The sequence below is a fragment of the Rana temporaria genome, chromosome 3 (assembly GCF_905171775.1).
Source record: "Rana temporaria chromosome 3, aRanTem1.1, whole genome shotgun sequence".
In the NCBI taxonomy this organism is placed as follows: domain Eukaryota; kingdom Metazoa; phylum Chordata; class Amphibia; order Anura; family Ranidae; genus Rana; species Rana temporaria.
Window position 1 is genome coordinate 230,398,827 of NC_053491.1, and position 23,279 is coordinate 230,422,105.

Below are 23,279 nucleotides of genomic sequence, written 5' to 3' on the forward strand. Positions count from 1 at the left end.
TGCATGAGCGCCATTTTTCTGACAATATTCCACCACCAGCAACCGGAAGAAGACGCCAATTTTTTTTTCGGATGTGCAGCAAAAGTGGAATTAGGAAAGACACCAGTTTCCATTGTCCCGACTGTCCCTCCCAACCTGGCCTATGTATCGGACAATGCTTCAGGCGATATCACACTCTCGAAGACTATTAACCCAAATTTCTAATAGACTGCCATTTCCTCAGTTTCAATTTCTATGCTGATTATTTCCCTGCTGCCTCAACCAACCAACCTAATGCCTCAACTCAACTGACCCTGGCCTGTTTATCGACTATGCCTCTGCATGGCCCCTGCATTGTTTATCCGCCCTGTTTCTGCCTTTCACGTGAACCGACCCTGGACTGTTTCTCGACTATACCTCTGCCTGCCGCCTGCATTGTTTATCCGCCATGTTTCTTCCTTTCACGTGAACCGACCCTGGACTGTTTCTCGACTATACCTCTGCCTGCCGCCTGCATTGTTTATCCGCCATGTTTCTGCCTTTCACGTGAACTGACCCTGGACTGTATAAACTATGCCTCTGCCTACTGTCTATTTCTGCCTTTTACCTGCACTGACCTCGGCTTGTTGACCATGTTTTTGCCTGCCCCTTGGACTGATCTTTCACCCTGCTACACAGGGGTCTCACATATGTGAGGGGCTCCAGAATAGTGTTCGGAGTTCAGAAAAACAGTTTTTGGTTTTCTGTGTTCCCAGAACAGGGTCTGGTTTCCCGGAGGCTTCAAAGCAATTTGGGTGGGAGAAGCCTCTACCCCTGTCCCCATTCTTTCCTGACCGAGGCCCTAAACTTGATGGTCCTGCCTGCTGCCTGGACCAATACTTTGGCTGCATTAACCATATCTCTGCCTGCTGCCTGTACTATGGACAGTATTCCTGCCTGCTGCATGGACGATCCTTTCGCTGCTGCTGACCACATCCGCCTGCTACCTGGACCGATGCTCTGCTCTGTAGTCCACTGCACTTCTAAAACCGTAGGTAATCTTTTCTTGATTTTTGCTCAGAAGAATGTATTTTGGTTTGTAATTGGTATGTACAGTACATGCTATGGGTTAGAAATATGAAGGACCTTCAACAATGTCATAGGTTGGCAGGAATTTATGTGTGTAATTTATGCTCCTAGAACGCCTGTAGGTGCTACTTCAATGTTGGACCTCTGTATGTGGCCAGACTATGTAAAAGTCTCACACATTTGGTATCGTTCTACTCAGGACTCGGAGGAGTAGTAGAATGTATTTTGGTGTTATTTTTGCTATGTACATGCTGTGTGTTAGAAATATCTTATAAATGGACAACTTTGTGTAAAAAAAAATGTGTTTTTATTTTTTTCCACATTTTCCAAAAACTTCTGGAAAAAAATGAACCGTTCAAAAGACTCATTATGCCTCATAGATTATATGTTGGGGTGTTAGCTTTCCAAAATGGGGTCATTTTGCAGGCGGTTCCATTGTCCTAGTGCTCCAGAGCAAAAAAACAACTATTCTTAATTTTCCCAAGAATTGTGGAAAAAAATTACAACTTCAATAAATTCACCATGCCTCTTACTAAATACATTGGAATGTCTACTTTCCAAAATGGGGTCATTTGGGGGGTATTTGTACTTTCCTGGCTTGTTAGGATCTCAAGAAATGAGATAGGACGTCAGTACAGGTGTGATCAGATGTGATAATTTTTCAATTATTTGCACCATAGCTTGTGTATACTCTATAACGTTAACAGAGACCAAATAATACACACTAATTTGGGCTAATTTTACCAAAGATATGTAGCAGTATACATTTTGGGCCAAATTTATGAAGAAAATGGGGTTTTTTTGCAAAATTTTAAGATAGAAACTAAAATAAAAGTGTTTTTTTTTTCAAAAATGTCTCTTTTTTTGCTTATATTGCAAAAAATTAAAAACCCAGCGGTGATTAAATAGCACCAAAATAAAGCTCTGTTTGTGAGAACAAAATTATAAAAAAAATTATTGGATACAATGTAGCATGACTGAGTAATTGTCATTCAAATTGTGAGAGCACTGAAAGCTGAAAATTAGTCTGGGCAGGAAGGGTGTATTAAAGCGGGGGTTCACCCAAAAAAAAAAATTTTTAACATTACATTGAGCAGAGTTGTGATAATGACATTATGCTGACCTTTTTAATTTTTATTGCCGTACAGACCGTTTTATCTATATTTTCACCGCGGCTTCCGGGTATGTAATCTGTGGGACTGGGCATTCCTAATTGATTGACATGCTTCCGACCGGCGCATACAGCTCGTCACCGAAAGAAGCCGAACGTTGGTGCGCAGGCGCCGTATAGAGCCGACTCGCAGTCCGGCTTCTTTCGGCAACTCATGACGCGCTGTATGCGCCGGTCGGAAGCATGTTAATCAATTAGGAACGCCCAGTCCCGCAGATTACATAATATAGATAAAACGGCATGTACGGCAATAAAAATAAAAAGGTCAGCATAATGTCATTATCACAACTCGGATCACTGTAATGTTAGAATTTTTTTTGGGGTGAATCCCTGATTTAATGCCCTGTATTGAAGTGGTTAAGCAGTGTTAAAGCAGAACTAAAACCACAAACACCTCAGTTTCAGCATTGCATCGCCTGTGAGGTCCCTTACCGGCATCTTCCCTCTAAGCTCCTGCACATGGTGCCTGGATGGGGTCACTCCTATTCAAGGGCAGGCGTGAAGTCATCCCAGCACACCGGTAAAGTTAGATTTACATAGTTAAGGACAAATTGCTTATACAATGATCATCACTGTACAAGTAATCATAAATGATCATCGTGTAAAAAAAAAAATTTAAAAATCCTCACCCCTGCAGAGCAGTACAGTGTCTACAATGCACTGCTCTGGTAACAATATGTAAAAAAATAAGTAAAAATAAAAAAATGGTGACATCGATGGTGACATTGTACTGCTGTGGAGGTGAGATCACTGTATGTCAGTGATTATCTCTGATCACTGCTAAAAGCAGTACGATGTCACCAAACCAGTGCTGCCAGTTAGTATTCCTAATCACCTCTGCACAAGTCAATGTCTCTTATCACTACCGCACCAGTCAGTGTCCCTAATCACCGCCACCCAGTAACAGCGTCCTTAAACTGATTGTAAAGTCTATTTTTTTTTCTATCAAAATAACAAACTAAATAAAATGTTATACTTACCTGCGCTGTGTAATGGTTTTGCACAGGGCAGCCCGTATTCTCCTTTTCTCTGGTCCCTGGCTGGTGCTCCTGGCCCCGCTCTCCTGTTGAGTGCCCCCACAGCAAGCAGCTTGCTATGGGGGCACCCGAGCTGAGCTGCAGCTCAGTGTATTCATTTAGACACGGACCCTGCCCACTCTTTCTCCTGATTGGCTAACTGAGTTTTCTTGACAGCAGGAGCCAATGGAGACGGAATGGCCAAGGCATTCATAGACATCTCTGGATAGAGATGGGGCTCAGGTAAGTATTAGGGGGGCTGGGGCTTCACACAGAAGGTTTTTTATCTTAATGCATAGCATTAAGTTAAAAAATCTTTTGCCTTTACAATCACTTTAATGACCTCTGCACCAGTCACAATGTCCCTGATCACTGCCAAATCAGTAATTTTGTCCCTAATCACTACCACACCAGTTATAGTGTTCCTGACCACCATCACACCAGTCATATTGATCCTGATCATTGCCACACCAGTTAGTGTCCCTGATTATCGCCACACCAGTCCCTGATCACCATCATTTCAGTCATACTGTCCCTAATCACCACCACAGCAGTTACAGTGTCCATGAGCAATGCTACACCATACTGTCCCTAATAACCAAAACACAAGTTATAGTGTGCATGATCACTGCTAAATCAGTCATAATGTCCCTGATCACCTCCACTCCAGTTACAGTGTTCCTGATCACTGAACCACCATTCCCAGTGTCACCAGACCAGTATAAGCCATCAACAGTGTCCATGACAGTGTCCATGACCAGTGTAACCCAGCAAGAGTGTTCCTGATCACCACTACACAAGTCCTACCGTAGGTACTGTAAATATCTCCTAAACGTGCACTGTTTAGGAGATATTTACTTGTGCAGCCGCCAGAGACATCACCGGCACATGTGCTCTGAAGTACTGGCATACCTGTGTCTTTCTTTCAGAGCCCTGTGCCGTAAAGAGTAAAGTAATCGCGGCTCAGCCATTCAAAGGACGGGAGACCGCAAGCCCGGAAGGAATGAAGGAAGGAAGGAAGGAAGAAAGAACAGGTGAAGATGGAAGCAGTGTCAGCGGTGACCGTGCGCCGCTGGAGGGCTGAGTTTTAAGGTAAGTTTCACATTATATGCTAGTATGCGATCCATACTAGCACATTAGATCAAAGCCTTTCAAGGGAAAAGTTTATTTTTTTTGTTCAAGTTTACTACTCCTTTAAAACAAGAGGTGAGGAGGAGACGTATCGCCTTCTTATTGCCTCTCAAACACCCGCTGAATCACCTTGCCACTAGGACATCCTTGACTTAAACCAATGTACAATAAACCTCAACATGTTTTGCAAATTTTTGCTGAAAGAGCAGATACAGATGACTATAATGTTTACAAATGGCTTCACATTTAGAATTAGTCTTTAGTTATTATGTATTCTAAACCTGTAAGGTGTCTTGAGTTTGGTAAAACCTATAAAAATATACTGCATCTATTAAGTGAATAGAATTTGGAAGGATTATTGTAGAGGATAGATGGTTTGTGGAATCTTGGCATAGAAGAACAATGAGGAGTTGATCTGGGATTTCACATATTTATTTTGACACCAAGAGTGAATGCAGCCTATGTAGGTATTCATGTCACATTCTGTGAAGACAAATGCATTATCTTTTTAGCTTTGTCATCTGGATGATGGAGGGGAAATTACCACTTCAAGCAGTTATATTCAAAGTAGTAATGTTTTTCTTATGTTTGCTATAAAAAAAAAAAAAAGTTGGAATTACACTGCCATATTCTTCTAGTTGGGAAAGATGTTTCCACTTATCATCACGAACCTGTTGAATAATACCATTTAAAAAAGCAGCTGCTCCTTTCAGTTGGACTAGTTGGTATGTACTATACCTCGTTTTTCCGGTCCTCACATTTATCCAAGTCAGCCCCAAGCTAAATGCTAGAAGTAAAACTAGTCGTAAATGGCTCAAAATTTCCATGGGTTCTGCAGTAAAATGTGGAGCGATAAGCGGAAGTCCCACTTTTGGCTTTACGTTGGCTCAATTATAATGTATTACTTTACTTACCCCATGATTATCCCTGCAGGACAACTGATCGATCTGTTCCACTGTGGTAATAGTTGGTTGTGTTAGGTGGTATAAGCGTCGTTTACACCAAACACCATGTTTTGTTTTTAACATGTCATGTTAATAATGTGAATTTTAAAGATTAATAAAAGTTCATTTTGTATTTCAATGCTACAGATGTGCCTCTAAAGTTCACGTTTCCTTCTTTTGAATACATTTTGCAATTTATTTATGACATTGGCACACTCATACCGCATTTAAATTTCAATCTTACAGTCTGTACTTATGTGCACCAACTTAAAGACTGGGCCCAAACTCTAGCCAGCTGAAGACTCTGAGCTAAGGACTATTGACCAAACAATTGCTTTACAGGAAGTTTGCCCTGGTTGTTCATACTGAAAGGTACGCTCTTAGGGAGCTACATATACCATCATAGTCTTTGCTAGAGTGCACTCTAGAGTTAAAGAGAATGGGCATCATTCGGGAGTCACGCAATCCTTATGCCTCCCCTATAGTGATAGTATGGAAAAAGAATGGCTCCCTAAGGATGTATATCGATTGCCTAACACTTAACAGAAAAGCTATTCGCTCACAGAAAGAAAATGCTCTACAATGCCTGTCGGGGGAGAAATAGTTCGGTGTGCTGGATTTGAAGAGTGGGTGCCATCAGACCCCTGTGAAAAATATGATAGAGAGAAGATGGCTTTTTTCTGCCCACTGGGGTTCTACGAATTGGACAGAATGCCACAAGGTTTAATTGTGCAAATTAATGGCATCTAGACTGACACCTTTCCTTTCAAAACTTATAGGCCCAGAACAGGTGGGATTCATGCCAGGAAGGGAAGCACGGAATAATGTCATAAAAGCCCCTAATTTGATTAATTTCGCACATACCCGGGGAATTGAGGGCCTTCTCCTCTCAACGGACGCGGAGAAGGCCTTTGACCGTGTCGCCTGGGACTATATGTTTGCTACTTGCAGACATATTGGGTTGGGATCGCACATGATGGCGTGGATATCGGCTTTATATTATAAACCTCGGGCACAGCTTAAAATCAATGGCACCCTTTCAGAAGTAGTGGCTATAAACAATGGCACAAGGCAGGGATTCCCCTATTTTATTTATTCTATCTTTAGAGCCTTTTATTCGCACAGTCAATGCAAACCCGGAGGTACAAGGCTTCCAGATAGGCCAGCGTGACTTTAAAATGGCAGCATATGCGGACGATCTTTTATTTTTTTTAACACGGCCTCACGACTCAATTCCGAACCTTTCTAAAGCTTTCAAAATTTTCAGCTAGATCTCCAATATGAAAATTAATGACTCTAAATCGGAAGCCCTTAATCTTACACTGTCATCTGATTCCTTAGAGAGTGCACGCTCCTCCTGCTCGTTTAAGTGGGTAACTTAATCTATTACCTATCTAGGAATTAAACTGGCGGCTAACTTTGGGGATATCTATAACATTAATTTCCTTCCCTTGTTAAAAAAAATCCAAGTAGATCTTAAAGGTTGGACCTCTAGACCTTTCTCCTGGTTTGGCAGAGCTGCCATACTGAAGATGGTAATTTTACCCAGAATCCTATATCATTTCCACACTTTACCTATTCCACTCCCAGCTTTTTTTTTTAAAAGACTTCAGGCTATTGTACGTACTTTTATTTGGAAGGGACAAAAATCTCAGATAAAGCTGGATACGCTTTTAAAACCTAAGGATGAGGGAGGTATAGGCTTGCCGGATTTCAAACTCTATCACTCCGGGATGCATCTAGCCAGAATTGTGGACTGGAACTGTCACAGGAGGCAGAAGGATTGGGTCACATTAGAGGAAGTATCTTCCACATTACACCTTATATTCCTACCTTGGATTCCTTGGGGGAAACTACCGCAGAGTTTGCAGCAGCATCCTTTCGTGGGGTCCACGTTTAGAGTGTTTCATATGATGATGAAACATCATAAATTGTCCTCATGTCCCGGTCCGCTTACTCCTATTACTCGTAATCCTGATTTCATGCCCGGGATGGACCTGCATTTTTTGGCACCCACTGATCAATTGTTGCCTCTCTTAATGATACATTGTGTTGAGGCTAACACCTTTAAACCTTTTGATTCCCTAAAAAGAGAGATAAATCCTCAGAGCTCTCTTTCATTTTGGACTTACCGCCAGCTGCATAACTATACACAGGCTTCCCAGAATAAAAAACAATTCCTTAGACCGATAACGCCCTTTGAACAAACTTGCCTGCCTGGAGCGCCGGTTCCGAGATCTACTTCTCTTATGTACTTCTGGCTAGACAGGGGGGGGATAGCTTCCGGAATACGAGTACATGGGAAAAGGCGCTTAAAACAAATTTCACTGATAAGCAATGGAAACGTGCCTGTATTTTTGCCCATAAGTGTGCGATTGCCACGAGATTTCAGGAAATGTCGTATAAATGGTACCCGCTGACATCGGATTCTTGCTGGAGATGCGAACAAGACCCGGGCACCATTGTTCATATTTGGTGGGAGTGTTCTTGTCTGAGACCTTTCTGGGACAGGGTGTGTGAATTGATCAAAGCCATTACGGATACTACAATCTCCCTTACGCCTGCATGTTGCTTACTTCACATCGCCGACTGTTCCATGCAACAATACAAAAAATCATTGATTAGACATCTATTGAACGCAGCGAAAGTCTTGATTCCCAGGCACTGGAAATCGAAGGATATTCCTTCCATCTCGGAATGGTTTAGCTCCATAGAGAATATTCACCAATTGGAGGAAACTGTAGCAATTGCCAGGGAATCGTCGGAAAAATTCAATCAGACGTGGCTACCCTGGGTGACGTTCAGGTATTCTGATCAATACTGTACTCACAACTTGATACGGGATGAGATTGCTGTCTTGGCTTTGATCATTTCCTTTCCACTCTTCTTGGAAGGTAGAAGACGTCAGATGGTCCGTTCACTACGGTGTCTTTGGCCCTCCCTTTTTTTCTTCTTTTTTCTCTCTCTCTCTTTTTTTTTTCTCTCTCTTTCTCTTTTTCTCTTAGTATTAGCTAGTAGCGGGTAATATCCTAGATAGTGATGTTTGCCCTTGTTTTTCTTTGTTATAAGATATTTGCTTACTCTCAGAGTATGTATTTGACATGTTTTGATTATGTGCTATTGTGTGGTACTTAGGTACCCTGGCTGTAATTTGTACTCTGATTTTCCTTTTCTCTAATAAAAAAAATAATTTGGTAAGAATGCCACAAGGTTTAGCTGGAGAGCTAGTGACTTTCCAGCAGCTGAGGGTAATATGAATCTGACCAAAGTGTTGGTGTAACTAGACAGCATTAATGTCTTCAGCGGAAGCTTCGAAGAACACAAGGAGCATCTAGAGATGGTGCTGAGAAGACTTCATGATGAGGGGCCGAAGCTCTCTCTGGAGCATTGCCAATACTATCAGGTTTCTGTCACTTACTTCGGGCACATTGTCTCTGCTGATGGAGTGGCCACTAATTACAAGAAGTTGGAATCTGTCACCTCCTGGCTAAGGCCAAGTCATGTGACTGAACTGAGATCATTCCTGGGGTTCTGTTCCAATTACTGGAGATTCGTGGAGGGGTTCGCCAAGATAGCCCGACCCCTCAATGAATTGCCAAAGAGTGAGGAATAGGAAGATCACACTGACCCAGCAAAAGCAACCAGACAAACTAGAGGGTTGTCAGGGCTGGGCTCAGCCCTTCCTTCTCTGAGCTGGCGCTCAGCTGTCAGCTAATTGCCAGCTCCTTTCTCTCCACAGTGACTCACCTGTTGATGATCCTGCTCATCAGTCCTGCCTACTTAGGCCTTCCAGTTCAGATGATCTCTGCCTTCGCCTTGGTCAACATCACAGAGACTTTCTCCTGCTTGCTGTTATACTACGTATATCTCTGGCTCTCTGACATTTGGCTTGGCTAACTATCCGATTCGGTTCCTGAACTCTGGCTATGTTTTGACTCTGTTTATGTCTTTATTATTATTATTAAACAACTATGATTTAACTGTACTTCTGTCTCGGTCTGATTCATGGTTTCTGACAGTAGATGAAGGCCATGAATTCAGAAGATGCAGTCAATCCACTTGGTAATATTTTTTCCAGATTGGATGACCAGGATCACCGCTTGGATCAGTTTGCCATGGGGTTACAAACGCTCCTGAGTCGCACGGCTCACCTGGAATCTCCCACTGTGGCTGCTCCGGTAAAACCTGTGTTGCAGGCCGTCCATGCTGCTGCTCCGGTCTCTGTGCAGGCACCTGCCTTGAGTATTACCTCTATAGGAGGTATGTCTGGTTCTGCTCTGCTTCCCCAGCAATTTGGGGGCAATCAAGTTCAATGCAGAGGGTTGAGATATACTTTGAGATTCTGCCCCAGGCGTTTCCCACGAACAGAAGCAAAGTAGGTTTCGTGATATCTTTGCTTTCTGAGAGAGCCTTGGCAAACCCTCTATGGGAGACACAAAAACCCGTGGTCATGAGGTACCCAGAATTTGTGGCTTCCTTCAAAAGGAGATTTGACATTCCCGCACGCTCCACTTCTGCTGCCAAGAGCCTCATGTCCATCAAACAGAGTACGAGAACTGTTGCTGATAACGCCATTGAACTCTGTACTCTGGCAGCAGAGGTTGCTTGGAACAATGAGGCCCTCATGGCTGCTTTTTCTCATGGTCTCTCGGATAACATCAAGGATGAGATAGCAGCTCGAGATATACCCACTGAGCTGGAGAAGTTGATCACATTTGCCATCCTCATTGACTCCAGACTCAGAGAAAGACTCTCTTTTAAGGAGCACTTGCGGAAGTCTCCTGTACATTTGTCTCCAAGCTTTGCAGTCCCACCCTTGCCTCCCTCATCTCCCATGCCTTCTGGTACCGAGTCGGTCAGTGAAGGTGAACCCATGCACTTGGGCTTCACGCGGATGAGAGAGCCCTTAGGAGGAGGGAGAGATTGTACCTTTATTGTGGCCAGGCTGGTAACTTTTTGAAGTCTTGTCCTACCCGTTCAGGTAACGCCTGAACCTTGAGGTCCTTTCACGGACAGACCTTAGGTGGCGTTGTTTCGTCTCCAGTTATCCAGAAGTATAAGCCCCTGGTTTTGGACTGAGTCGTCTGTCGAGACACAGGCTCTAATCGACTCTGGGGCTGCTGCCTTTGTATCGAAGCACTCGATTTTGCTGCAGTTGCGTGATACTCCATTTGCCATTGAGACTCTTGACATGAGTCCTCTACAGCCTGCCCATGTGACTCATGAGACTGTTCCGTTGTCCATGGCCATAGGGGCTCTTCACCATGAGATAATCCAATTCCAAGTTATTTCCTCAACTAAGTTTCAGCTGGTTATTGTTTATCCTTGGTTACAGAGGCACAACCCTTCTTTTGATTGGCTCCGTGCTGAGGTTCTGTCCTGGTCGCCACAATGCATTAAGAGATGCTTCCAGAAGGTAGCTAAGGTCCTGTGCACCTCTTCACTCTCCTCGCTGTCAGAGGAGTACCGCAATTTTAGTGATGTCTTTGACAAAGGTCAAGCCAGTACTTTGCCTCCACACCGGTCGTATGATTGCGCAATTAACCCTCAACCTTGTGCCATACCCCCTCATGGCTGGGTTTACCCTTTGTCGGTCTTGGAGGATAAGGTCATGGAGGAGTATGTTACAGATGCATTTTCTCAAGGTTTCATCCGCAAATCCTCATCTCCTGCTGGTGCTGGTTTCTTCTTTGTGAAGAAGAAGAAGAGTGGCAAACATGAGACCTCGTATTCATTATAGGGGTCTCAATCGTTTAACGATCAAGAATGCCTATCCGATTCCATTGATTACAGAGTTATTTGACCGCCTCAAGGGAGCAACAGTTTTCACGAAGCTTGATTTGAGAGGAGCATACAATCTCGTCAGGATTAAATGGGAGTTCCAGCCTTTTTTATGTTTAATAAAAGTCAGCAGCTACAAAAAGTGTAGCTGCTGGCTTTTAATAAACAGACACTTACCTGTTCCACTGTCCAACTACGGGGCCGCCCGGAGCTTCGTTCGTCCCCCCCCCTCTCCGCCAGCACCCCCATTCTAACTGTAGGCACCCGGCCGTGACAGCTTTGGGCTTCACGGCCGGGCACTCACTGAGTGGACAGGCGATCTCCTGGGACCTGTCACGTGTCCCAGGTGATCGCCTACAGGAAGGGGCCGAGATATAACGAGACGCCTAAGCGGACCCTGGGTGGAAGGAGAAGTGGGACAGGAAGTCCCACTCCTACTGAAGCCCCCACTCCCCCCCCCCAAAAAAAAATATTACATTTGTGAGAAAAACAATCAGCGCCACAATACTAATAAATGACTCCTATAATAACGTGAGAAAAAAAAAGCAACAAATATAACCCTCTTAGTATCTACACAGCTGCTGAACACTTATAGTAATACACCACACCTACTGCAATATTAATTTTGTGAAAATAGTGCAGCGCTGCGTATTTATTAGTGCTGTCAGTTAAACGCGTTATTAACGGCGTTAACACAAACCCATTTTAACGCCGTCAATTTTTTTATCGCGCGATTAACGAGGTTCACCCTTTAAAACATTTTTTTTTTGTCAGCAAGTACCTCTTAACCCTTTCACGCAGACGGGACGCATATATGCGTCCTCGGCGTTCGGGGGTTATACCGGGATGATGCCTGCAGCCGCAGGCATCATCCCGGTACCGTTGTTTAGAGCGGGCGATCGGCTATTCAAACATAACAACCGATGCGGCTAAAAGCAGCTCGGTTGTTATGCCGGAGGAGCGGGAGGGGACATCCCCCCCCTCCCGCTGCCTTTCGCCGCTCTGACCGGGCCTCCCGTCCCACCGGGAGACCCGATCCTCCTTCCGCCGCCTTCTGTGTTCAGGCGGAGACTGACACTAAGCCGTAAACGGCTTTGATTCAGTCTCCGCATTGAAACCACGGAAGCGGCGTCATGACGTCACTTCCGGGTTTCTCGGCTGCCAATGGCGCCGGATTTAAAAAAGTACACAGTATTCAGAATCGCCGTTTTCGGCGATCTGAATACTTTGAAGTGCAAAGGAGGGCTCGGAGGTCTTTTAGACCCCGATCCCTCCATAAAGAGTACCTGTCACCACCTATTGCTGTCACAAGGGATGTTTACATTCCTTGTGACAGCAATAAAAGTAATCAAAATGTAAAAAAATAAAAAAACACAATTTAATATTATAAAAAAAAAAAAAATAAGAAAACACCCAAAAAAAATTTTAAAGGGTGAACCTCCTTAATCGCGCGATTAATCGTGAGTTAACTATGACATTAATGCGATTAATCGCGATTAGAAATTTTAATCGCTTGACAGCACTAGTATTTATATAAACAAATAATTATACATTCCATAAAACAATTTATGAAAAAAAAAATAATAATTATAAAAAACAGTTCATATATAGGTTTCCAAAGCTGTCACCCCTGTGAAAAAATCCTATTTAAATGGATCCAATATTCAGTGCACACCACCACCTGCCAAAATGCCTGCTCACCTCAAGGATGAGTAGGGTGACCACGTGTCCTGGATTACCTGGGACAGTCCCGCATTTTGCAGGTCTGTCCCGGACACCTTCATTCCAGAACAATACAGTGTCCCGGAATGAAACTGACACAGCCACCCCCGGGCCAATCTGATGCCCCCAAAAAAGGCTGCCACATCACCACTTTACTCACTGACAGTACTTGTCCTGGCCAGGAATGCCTGGAGGAGCACAATCTCTGCCCCCTGCTTGTGATTGGAGAAATCATAAATCCCGACTCTTGTGTCCAATCATTGTGCTGTGATTCGTTACAGCACAAGCTGATTTTTGGGAAGGGGGGGGGGGGGGGGGCCCCTGAATTGTAGTTTGAAAATGTGGTCACCCTAGGTGGGAGACAGACCACATTCACCAGCGGCCCCCACACGGGGTAGCACTACAGATATATAGGCTATAGATATAGATAAGGGACAAATGAGGAGGAAGGAGGGACAGAGGGACTTTGTTCCAAATCAGGGACAGTTGGGAGCTATGTCATTACAGCCTCATCAGCACACATCAGCGAAGGAGAAAAATGACTTATTTACAAAATGTTATAACAGAAACGAAGAAAAACTTTTTTGTTTCCAAATATTCTGTCTTTTTTCGTTTGTTTAGCAACACAATAAAACCCCATGTGGTGATTAAATACCATTAAAATAGAGCTCTATTGGTCTAAAAAAAAAAAAAAATGATAAAAATGTCGTTTGGCTACAGTGTTGCATGACCGCGCAATTGTCATTCAAAGTGTGAGAGCGCTGAAAGCTGAAAATTGGCCTTGGCAGGAATGGGGGGAAAGTGCTCTGTATTGAATGGTTAAAGGGACCATAATGCCAGAAAAATGTTTTATTCAACCCGATACATAATTCTAAAAGTATAAAAATGTCAGTTGTTTATTATATGCAGTGCTTGAGCCGTGTAATTCTCATAGGAAGTTTACTCAGTGTTCTTGTACACCATTTTGGGCTCTGTAGCAGTCGCAGACAAAGTGCCTTACTCCCGCCCTCTTGGTGGCTAACGTAAAGGATTTGTTCTTTGTTCTCCTAGCAATAAAGCTTTGTTGTTTCTGGGCGGACACTCTCGGCGGCTTGAATCACGCTCGAGCTATCGCCTCCGGTCTCGCGAGACTAGGTCTTTCAGCGCGTGTACTTTGTCGTGTGCACGGAGGGTCACTGAGCAGCTAGAAGATGGCGGATACATTCGATAACGGGGACGATATGGAGCTGCCCGTCGGGATAGAAGCGGGTAAGATCGGTTTGGGAGGGTTTACGACGGGATGCGTGTGTCCAAGGTCGAGGGGGGTGTGACCGGCCTAGGCCATCTATGGACGCAGGCTCACCTTCGTAGAAGAAGCGCGGATCTCGGCATCCTACTCACACCTACCGGCTGAGGGATGAATAGTCCTTGCACCCTGGGCTTTTATCAGGACTGGGCCGTATACGTATTGGATGGCAGTGAGGAGTCGTACAAAGGGAGGGAAGGGTGTGCAGAGCGAGCACCGATTGTCCTTCATTAGTCATACTATAGAACACGCCGGGCACTGCTTCTGTACGGGGAGATCGATGGGAAGAGAGCAAGAGGGATCGAAGAGAGGATGGAAATATAGGGGAAAAAGAGCGCGAGAGAAGGAAGGAATGGGGGGGGGGGTGAGTGAAGAGAGGGCAGGAGAGATTGAGGGGGAACAGAGGTCGGGAGAGATGGGGGGGGGGGGGGGGGGGATGTGGGAAGAGAGAGCAGGTGACAATAAGGGGTAGAGGGAGAGAGGGCAGGAGAGATGGAGGGGGTAGAGGAAGAGAGGGCAGGAGAGATGGGGGAAGAGAGGGCAGGAGAGATGGGGGAAGAGAGGGCAGGAGAGATGGGGGAAGAGAGGGCAGGAGAGATGGGGGAAGAGAGGGCAGGAGAGATGGAGGGGGAAGAGAGGGCAGGAGAGATGGAGGGGGTAGAGGAAGAGAGGGCAGGAGAGATGGAGGGGGTAGAGGAAGAGAGGGCAGGAGAGATGGAGGGGGAAGAGAGGGCAGGAGAGATGGAGGGGGTAGAGGAAGAGAGGGCAGGAGAGATGGAGGGGGTAGAGGAAGAGAGGGCAGGAGAGATGGAGGGGGTAGAGGAAGAGAGGGCAGGAGAGATGGAGGGGGTAGAGGAAGAGAGGGCAGGAGAGATGGAGGGGGTAGAGGAAGAGAGGGCAGGAGAGATGGAGGGGGTAGAGGAAGAGAGGGCAGGAGAGATGGAGGGGGTAGAGGAAGAGAGGGCAGGAGAGATGGAGGGGGTAGAGGAAGAGAGGGCAGGAGAGATTGAGGGGGTAGAAGGGGGGGGGGACAGGCGAAGGGAAGAGAGGGCAGGAGAGATGGGGGAAGAGAGGGCAGGAGAGATGGTAGAGGAGGAGATGGAGGGGGTAGAGGAAGAGATGGAGGGGGGTAGAGGAAGAGAGGGCAGGAGAGATGGAGGGGGTAGAGTAGGAGATGGAGGGGGCAGGAGAGATGAATGGATAGGTGAAATGTGATCAGTTTGTATTACAAAAAAGTGAACAGTGTGATACGCTGGGATCGGCACTACAGTGATTCTGCTAGACTTTACCCAGAGGAAGTGAGTATTTCAGATAGGAAGGGGAAGATTGAGGGATAGGGGGTGGCAGAGATGAAGAGGTAGGAGAAAATGAGGGATAGAGGTGGAGATGTAGGGAAAGTGGGAGAGATGAAAAGATGGAGGGCTAGGAGAAGAGGATGAAGTGGTGTTGGGGGAATACAGATGGGAGGAATTTGGAACAACAGACCACAAGACATAAAGAACAGAGTGTGGGAGAGATGGGGGCAGAGTGTGAAAGGGATGGAGGAAGAGAGATGGGAGGGGTAGAGGAATGAGGAGGTTGAGTGGTGGAGCAAAGACATGGAAAGAAGGAATGGGGGGGGGGTGCAGGAGAGATGGTGGGATAGCAGAAAAGAGCAGTGGAGAATGGGGGGAAATATGGAGGTGAGAGATAGAGGGAGCAAGAGACACACTGGAGTTGAGGAAGATGGTGGGTGGGGTTCTTGAAGTATAATGATTAGTGGACATACAGCTACTCTCCAAGCCTTCTATGCTGCAACATGCAGAAGCAGAACATTGGCCTGACTGGCATCTGTGTGCTCTTCCAATAATTTTAGTGATTGGGTTTACATATTGCCTTGATATTGGTCCTCTAGCTAAAACAAAAAAAAACAGTAATAAATATGGGTCTTTTATATTTTCTTACATTTACACGTTGAAATGCTAGTAGAAAAGGCACTTCAAAACCCTCTCATTTGCCTTTGTAGGCATAGACCTTGTGTAGAAAATAACCTTCCAAGCTCAAAAACATGAGCACTGAACTCGCCGTTGCTCCCTTCCTTTCACTTTCTTTGAGGAATAAAATACTTCAAACAGTGTGATTAGGGATGGCTTGTTTTAAAAGATCTTGTTCTGCTTAATATGTAAGTTCTTTTACCAAATCACCAAATCCTCTTCTGGGACAGCTACACAAGCAATAATCGGCTCCACCTTCAACTGTAAACAAACTAGGAAGAGATTGAAAAGCTCCTCCCTCCCCATCTTTCTCAGTTTTTTATGTTTCTGATGATCCAAGAGTACACAGTTATATTTTGTTCCTCCTGGTTCTGATCATGGTGGTTGTCAAGTCACCCCTCAGGTGACTAGATCCTCAGGCTTCACAGCGGGTTTCCTACTGTGCATGCGTGAGTTGTGCTGTGCGTTCTGAATAGTTCTGTCGTCTTCTGGGACCACACACAGGGTCCTAGAAGGTGGGGGGTGGGTGGAAGGCCCAATGCAATTGTGGAAGCGCTGTACCTCGCCGCAGAGGGGTAGGATGGAAGTCCAGCTGAAAAAACATAGAAAAGGTACCTAGGGGAAAATGGGGTGCTCTATTGTTTAAAACCTAGTTGGATTTCAGCCTGAAACTCCGCTGTAACTGATGCTGCCTGACACTTTTGACATTGGGCCAGTGAATGATACAGGTTGCAGAAGTGGAGGGCATACTGCTGTCCTAGGCTGTGTGCAGAGCCCAGACATCAAGCCTCTGAAAGAATCTCTCTTCTATGTAGCAAGGTGGGGTGCCATCAGGAAGTAATGTATCCTCCTGAGCAGACTAAATTGGGGTCTACCTCTACATTCAGAGCTGCACTGAAAAGGCAAGCCTAAAGAAAAGTCAATGTTTCTCAACTTCAGTCCTCAAGTGCCTCCAACGGGTCATGTTTTTAGGCTTTCCATTATTTTTCAAAGGTAATTTGATCGGTTTCACTGCCTTAATAATTACCACAGCCGTTTGATCTGAGGGAAAACCTGTCCTGTTGTGAGTACTTGAGGACTGAAGTTGAGAAACCTTGCTTTAGGTTACTGGGCTCTAAGCAAGGCTTTTATAGAATGCTAGGGTTGTAAAATCAAGCTTTTGGATTCATCTAGGAAGATTTGTATGAGAATCGTATCATGGTTATATTAGGATTAGAATCTGTCATTTGCATAAGGGTTTTTATGATGTCCATGTGTAAGGCTATGCTTTAATCAAATTAGTGTGCTTTCAGTTGGCATTGGTTTGCCCTAAAGCAGATTTTTCATGTTTCCTCACGTTTTATTTTGTTTGGACCAACTATCTCCTTTATTAACTGCTGCAGTGTCTCAATACACTGTGTACTGTATGTAGCCTCAGCTACATATAGTACACAGTGCTGGGCTCTGGCTGTGTGACAGACTTCCTGTCTCACACCTGAAACAATGCAGAGTTGCTTTGAGCGGCACTCTGAATATAAAGCTTCCTCTGACTGAGTTGGGGAGCGTGATGTTTGGCCCACCCCTCCGACTTTAAATACAAAGCTTCCTCTGATTGGCTTTCACAGAATACAAAGCTGCACGTGAATGACTGAGCACCACTCAGTCTGTCACACAGCTGAAACCCAGCACTGTATGAAGCTACATGCAATTTATATAGCACTTAACAGCCAGTGCAGCACTTGGTGAAAGGAAGTTTCTTTGGACCAGCTTGGTCCCAACCAACTATTTTTAAAGCGACAGGAAACAAGAAAATCCATTTTAACTTGTAACAATTTCACATGTGGTGGCTAAAGCTTGTAGTGTCATGGATGATTTATTCCCCTCTGTCCATCCATGCATCCACCTTGTCCCTATTTTACCAGGACGAGCAACTTCTTTTGGGTTATGTATGCCTTGCCATTTCTTTGTGAGCATCGCAAATGATTTGTTGTTCAGAATTAAACAAGTGAGTGAACCCTTGGGGCCCTTTCACACTAGCGGACCGTATGTCTGCATTTTCATCCGTCCGTTTGCGGATGAAAACGGGACATACATGGGTCCCTATGTGATTACAGGTGTCAGCGGATGAACATCCGCTGACACCCGTCATTTGTCCGCCTCCACAAAGATCCGCATTTGCAGATGGAAGAAATCCTATTTTTCTTCCGTCTGCCGGATCGGATGAACACGGACATGCGGTCCGTGTTCATCCGAGCCCCCATAGGGGAGAGCGGAGGAAACACAGGGCAGTCCCTGCACAGTGTGCGGAGACTGCCCTGTCAGCTGCCAGCTTAGCGGGGATTTTACAGAGGATCCCCGCTGAGCAAAGCGGACACACGGAGCAGATCATTACTGATCCGCTCCGTGTGAAAGGGCCCTTAAGGTAAAGGTGATGGTAATTTAAGGTTTTCTGGACATTTAGATTGGCAAGAGTTCTAGTCTTGTATAGTGGTCCCGTATAATAGGACTCAGTGCCTTCTAGAGTTCCATGGCTTGAATTGGTGACACTAATATTTCAGCATACATTGGCTTTAGAATTAAAGCTCACTCCTCAAGGTAGACGGCTGCATCAGGAGCAGGTAATTTGTGGGAAGAATTTTAAGACTGAGGTATAGTCCTTACATTGTATCTTTTGTCAGGAAAGGAGGTCCTACTAGATCAATTCAGGCGGGCCCCTTTATTAGTATAGCTATGTTAAAAAAAAAAAAAAAGTGCAAATACTGTTTAAAGTCCAGTAGTACATTGTCGCACCCTGCTCTGCACATGCTCCATTTTTGGCATTGTGCCAAAAATCAGAGCCAGTGAAGGCTGATCTGCAGAGCCTAACAATTTACTTCTGCTCTGGGCTTCAGCAAAATGGCAGCTTCCAGCAAGAAGAAACGGACAATACTGGAGGCAATTTACAGCACACACTCATTTTGGTTGTGTAATTATTATTGTAAAATGCAGGGCTCGAGAAAATCCGGGCGCCAGGTAGCAATTGCGACAATAAATTGTGACCCCGCCCCCTCCGGTAATTGAGGCCGTGGCAATTACCGGGTGTCGCAGCCCCGCCGCGATCGCGAGGTCGGGGGGCGCACGGAGGCACAAGATCCTGTGTCTCCGTGCTCCCCCGCCACGCAATGGCCGGTAATTGAGGCCGCGGCCTTGTGAAGTCCCAAGCTTCCTTCTGTGACCTGTCACCATCTGGTGGTGGCCGTTGGCATTACAAGTAAAACAGCAGTTCTAATGTGTAATTTTTCACTTTTTCCACTGCCATCTCCTTCCCTCTAATTAGAACCCCCAAACATTATATATATATATATATATATATATATATATATATATATATATATATATATATATATATATATATATATATATATATATATATATATATATATATATATATATATATTATATTATATATATATATATATATATATATATATATATATATATATATTATATTATATTATATTATATCCCCTAGAGAATAAAATGGTGATCGTTGCAATACTTTCTGTCACGCCGTATTTGCGCAGCGGTCTTACAAGTGCACTTTTTGGGGAAAAAATAGACCTTTTTTAATTAAAAAATAAGACAACAGTAAAGTTATTCCTATTTTATATTGTGAAAGATAATGTTACGCCGAGTAAATTGATACCCAACATGTCACGCTTCAAAATTGCATCCGCTCGTGGAATGCAGACAAACTTTTCCCCTATAAAATCTCCATAGGCGACGTTTAAAAAATTCTACAGGTTGCATGTTTTGAGTTACAGAGCAGGTCTAGGGCTAGAATTATTGCTCTCGCTCTAACAATCGCGTCGATACCTCACATGTGTGGTTTGAATACCGTTTACATATGCAGGCGCTACTCACGTATGTGTTCGCTTCTGCGCGCAAGCTCGTTGGGATGGGGAGCATTTTTTGGCTCCTAACTTTTTTAGCTGGCTCCTGGATTCTCAGCAAATTTGTCAAACCCTGGTAAAATGTATGTTCCATGCTAAAGAACATTCTTTTATCGTGTGTGTGTGTGTGTGTGTGTGTGTGTGTAAATGTCCATCCAGAACCTTTTCTTTGGAAAGGAATGTGTTGCAGGCATCGGCCCCCCCCCCCCCAGATGGGTTTCTGAGCTGGCGGCCTTGTCATGCAAGGCTCCCTATTTGATCCTCCACAAGGATAAGGTGGTGCATGCGTCCGCAGCCTTCATTTCTTCCTAAGGTTGTTTCGGCCTTTCTCCTCAATGAGGACATTGTACTCCCATCTTTGTGTCCTCGTCCGTCGCATCCCAAAGAGGTTGCGTTGCATTCTCTGGGTGTTGTCCCCACCATGTTATGTTTATCCTCTCTCTAGTAGCTGTCCTGGAAAATGATTTGGGGGAAAAACCTTGCTTACTGGTAACAATATTTCCGAGTCTCTTCCAGGACAGCGTTCATTTTTTCACCCAGATGTTTTAGTGTAAAGTGATGGTGTTTGAAATTTGTTGCCTTTTTACCCAAAAATTCCACTCCTGTACATTGGAGGTTTCCTTAGAACAAATGAGGAAAAGGGTCTTTTTAATCTTTCTGGTTGAACGGGGAGCCACTCATTTCTCGCTTAGCTGTCCTGGAAGATTTTTCGGAAATATTGGAAACAGTAAATGTAACCATAGTTTTATATCTGGGCATAGATGCATTTAAAGCTTCTGTTCTAGATACAGTTTTGGACTTCTGTGTGGATGGGGTTTGCCTTAAGTCATGATAGTGTGGTCCTGTACATACAAAAACGTAAACACCGGGCTGATATGAAGAATTCACACTGGGGCGGCTTGTCAGGCGGCTCAGCCCCCCGATGAGTAGCGTCCCATTCAATGCAATGGAACCGTTTTAATAGGAGCGTCGCAAGTCTCTCCGACTTGGAAAGAGGTTCTTACACGACTTTGGTGGCGGCTCGGGGCGACCTGCATTGACTTCTATACAGAAGTCGTTTTTCAGGTCGCCTCTGAAGTAGTCTTCAGGATGACTTGCAGAGTCGCCCCCGAAGTCGTGCCGCGGAAGTGTGAACCGGTTCTTATGCATACTGTGTATTCAAAATTAAAACGCACTAGAAAAAGTTATATCTTGTATAGTGTTCAACTTGGTGGTTCGTAAAGTTCAGCACTTGTCTGCATTTGTCATGGCTGTGCCACTGTATTTTAATGTTCATCTTCCTTTTTTTTCTTTTTTTTTTAAACCTGGAAAGTATTGCACCAGCGATCAGCATAGACCACTGGCGCAATGCGCGACTCGTGAAGACTGTCCGTGTATGTTCTCTGCTTGTAGATCATATGAGCAGGCAGTTTCACACTGGCAGGAAGAACAGCAGCACCCTGGTAGTTCATTGAGGACTACAAACCAACATCCGCAAAGGATGTCAGTTATTTTATTCACAGAACTCTAAATGAATGATGTGGCTGCACAGCCGCATTTTCAAAAAGTGACAGCTGGTACAGGGAACTTCTCATACTGCTGTCACACAGAGTGCAGAGAAACATGTTCCTGAAGGTGAACATATCCTTTAAACAAGTTCTAATATAACAAATGATGGTCATGAAACAAAGCCATGCATTCAAATGTTCCAAGTGCTCATTAGAACAAGTTTCTTGATGTGCCAACGTACATGCTCTTCTGCATCTGCCTCATTTTCCTGTATGTGCCAAAAGTGCAGGGCCCACCTAGATTTTAGACATGGGACACCCTCAGTCCTACCAACTAGAGCAGGGATAAGCAATTAGCGGACCTCCAGCTGTTGCCAAACTACAAGTCCCATGAGGCATAGCCAGACTCTGACAGCATCAAGTATGACACCCAGAGGCAGAGGCATGATGGGACTTGTAGTTTGGCAACAGCTGGAGGTCCGCTAATTGCTTATCCCTGTACTAGAGGAACAGGAAGAATAACCATGTGATCGCAGCCATGGAAAGGCAATAATACTTTAAAATGTCTACTAAGGAATGCATTATGCTTTGTGTATTTAAAAAAAATATTCTTTCATAAATGTTTGAGAGCATTCCTGCTTTTCTATGGTCATCTGCTACAATTTCTTCTAGGGTGGCCAGGCAGAACGTAAATTCTTAGAGACCCCGTTACAAACGCACCAAAAAAAGACATTCCTAGGAGTCGGAAAAACACATTAAAGAGGGGGTTCACCCTATAATTTTTTTTTTCTAGCATTAAATTAAGCATAGTAGCGCGAGCTACAGTATGCCTTTATTTTTTTTTGCCCCGTACTCACTGTGCAATCCTATAGTGAAGATTCCGACTCCCCGCAGGGAATGGGCGTTCCTATCCAGAGGGAAGGTGATTGACGGCCGGCTCTGGCACGTCACGCTTCCCTGGAAATAGCCAAAATAGGACTTGGCTCTTCACGGCGCCTGCACATAGTCTGTGCGCAGGCGCCGTGAAGAGCCGAGACCTACTCCGGCTATCTTCGGGGAGCGTGACGTGCCATAGCCAGCCGTCAATCATCTTCCCTCTGGATAGGAACGCCCATTCCCCGCGGGGAGTCGGAATCTTCACTATAGGATTGCACAGTGAGTACGGGGCAAAAAAAAATAAAGGCATACTGTAGCTCGCGCTACTATGCTTAATTTAATGCTAAAATGTTGTTATTGTGGGTGAACCACCGCTTTAAGAAACAAGGCTTGGTATGAATATTGAGCGAGAACACCACACTTTCGTATTGCGGCAAAGTTACCTTTTTATATTCATACAACTCTATTTCTGGACAAGGGTCTGTTATTGTATTAAAAGGCATCAAACGGGAGCCCCTCACGGTTTTTCATTCTTACCACAGAGTTCCCTTTTGTCCTGGACGAGGAACTGGTATGTATACTGAGGGGTGTGACACCACATTTTAATTGTGCCATGGGGTTGCCTTTTATATTCATGTCTGACCCTAATCATGGTTGAGTGTCTGTTAATGATATTAAAGACCCCTACACAGCTTTTAAAGCGGTAGTTCACCCCCCCCCCCCCCCCGACACATTTTACCATCGAGACAGGCATTGTAGCGCGAGCTACAGTATGCCTGTCCCGATTTTTTTAACCCCGTACTCACCTTGTAGTCGTCCATCGTAGATTTCGGCTCCCGCGGGGAATGGGCGTGCCTATGGAGAGGGAGGATGATTGACGGCCGGCCCTGGCACGTCACTCTCCCCGAAGACAGCCGGAGTAGGTCTTGGCTCTT

General features: G+C 44.8%; 1 protein-coding gene across 2 annotated transcripts in view; it reads left to right on the top strand.

Moving 5' to 3' along the window:
• The first annotated feature begins 13,898 nt into the window (after nt 1–13,898).
• Nucleotides 13,899–23,279, top strand: part of ZNF346 (zinc finger protein 346) — a 39,515-nt gene continuing 30,134 nt past the window's right edge. Inside the window, exon 1 of one of the 2 annotated variants that reach the window (XM_040344413.1) lies at nt 13,899–14,060. In XM_040344413.1, coding sequence (XP_040200347.1) covers nt 14,003–14,060 — 58 coding nt within the window. In that variant the 5' untranslated portion in view covers nt 13,899–14,002. The remainder of the gene's footprint in view (nt 14,061–23,279) is intronic. The other variant, XM_040344414.1, reaches the window with a different exon arrangement.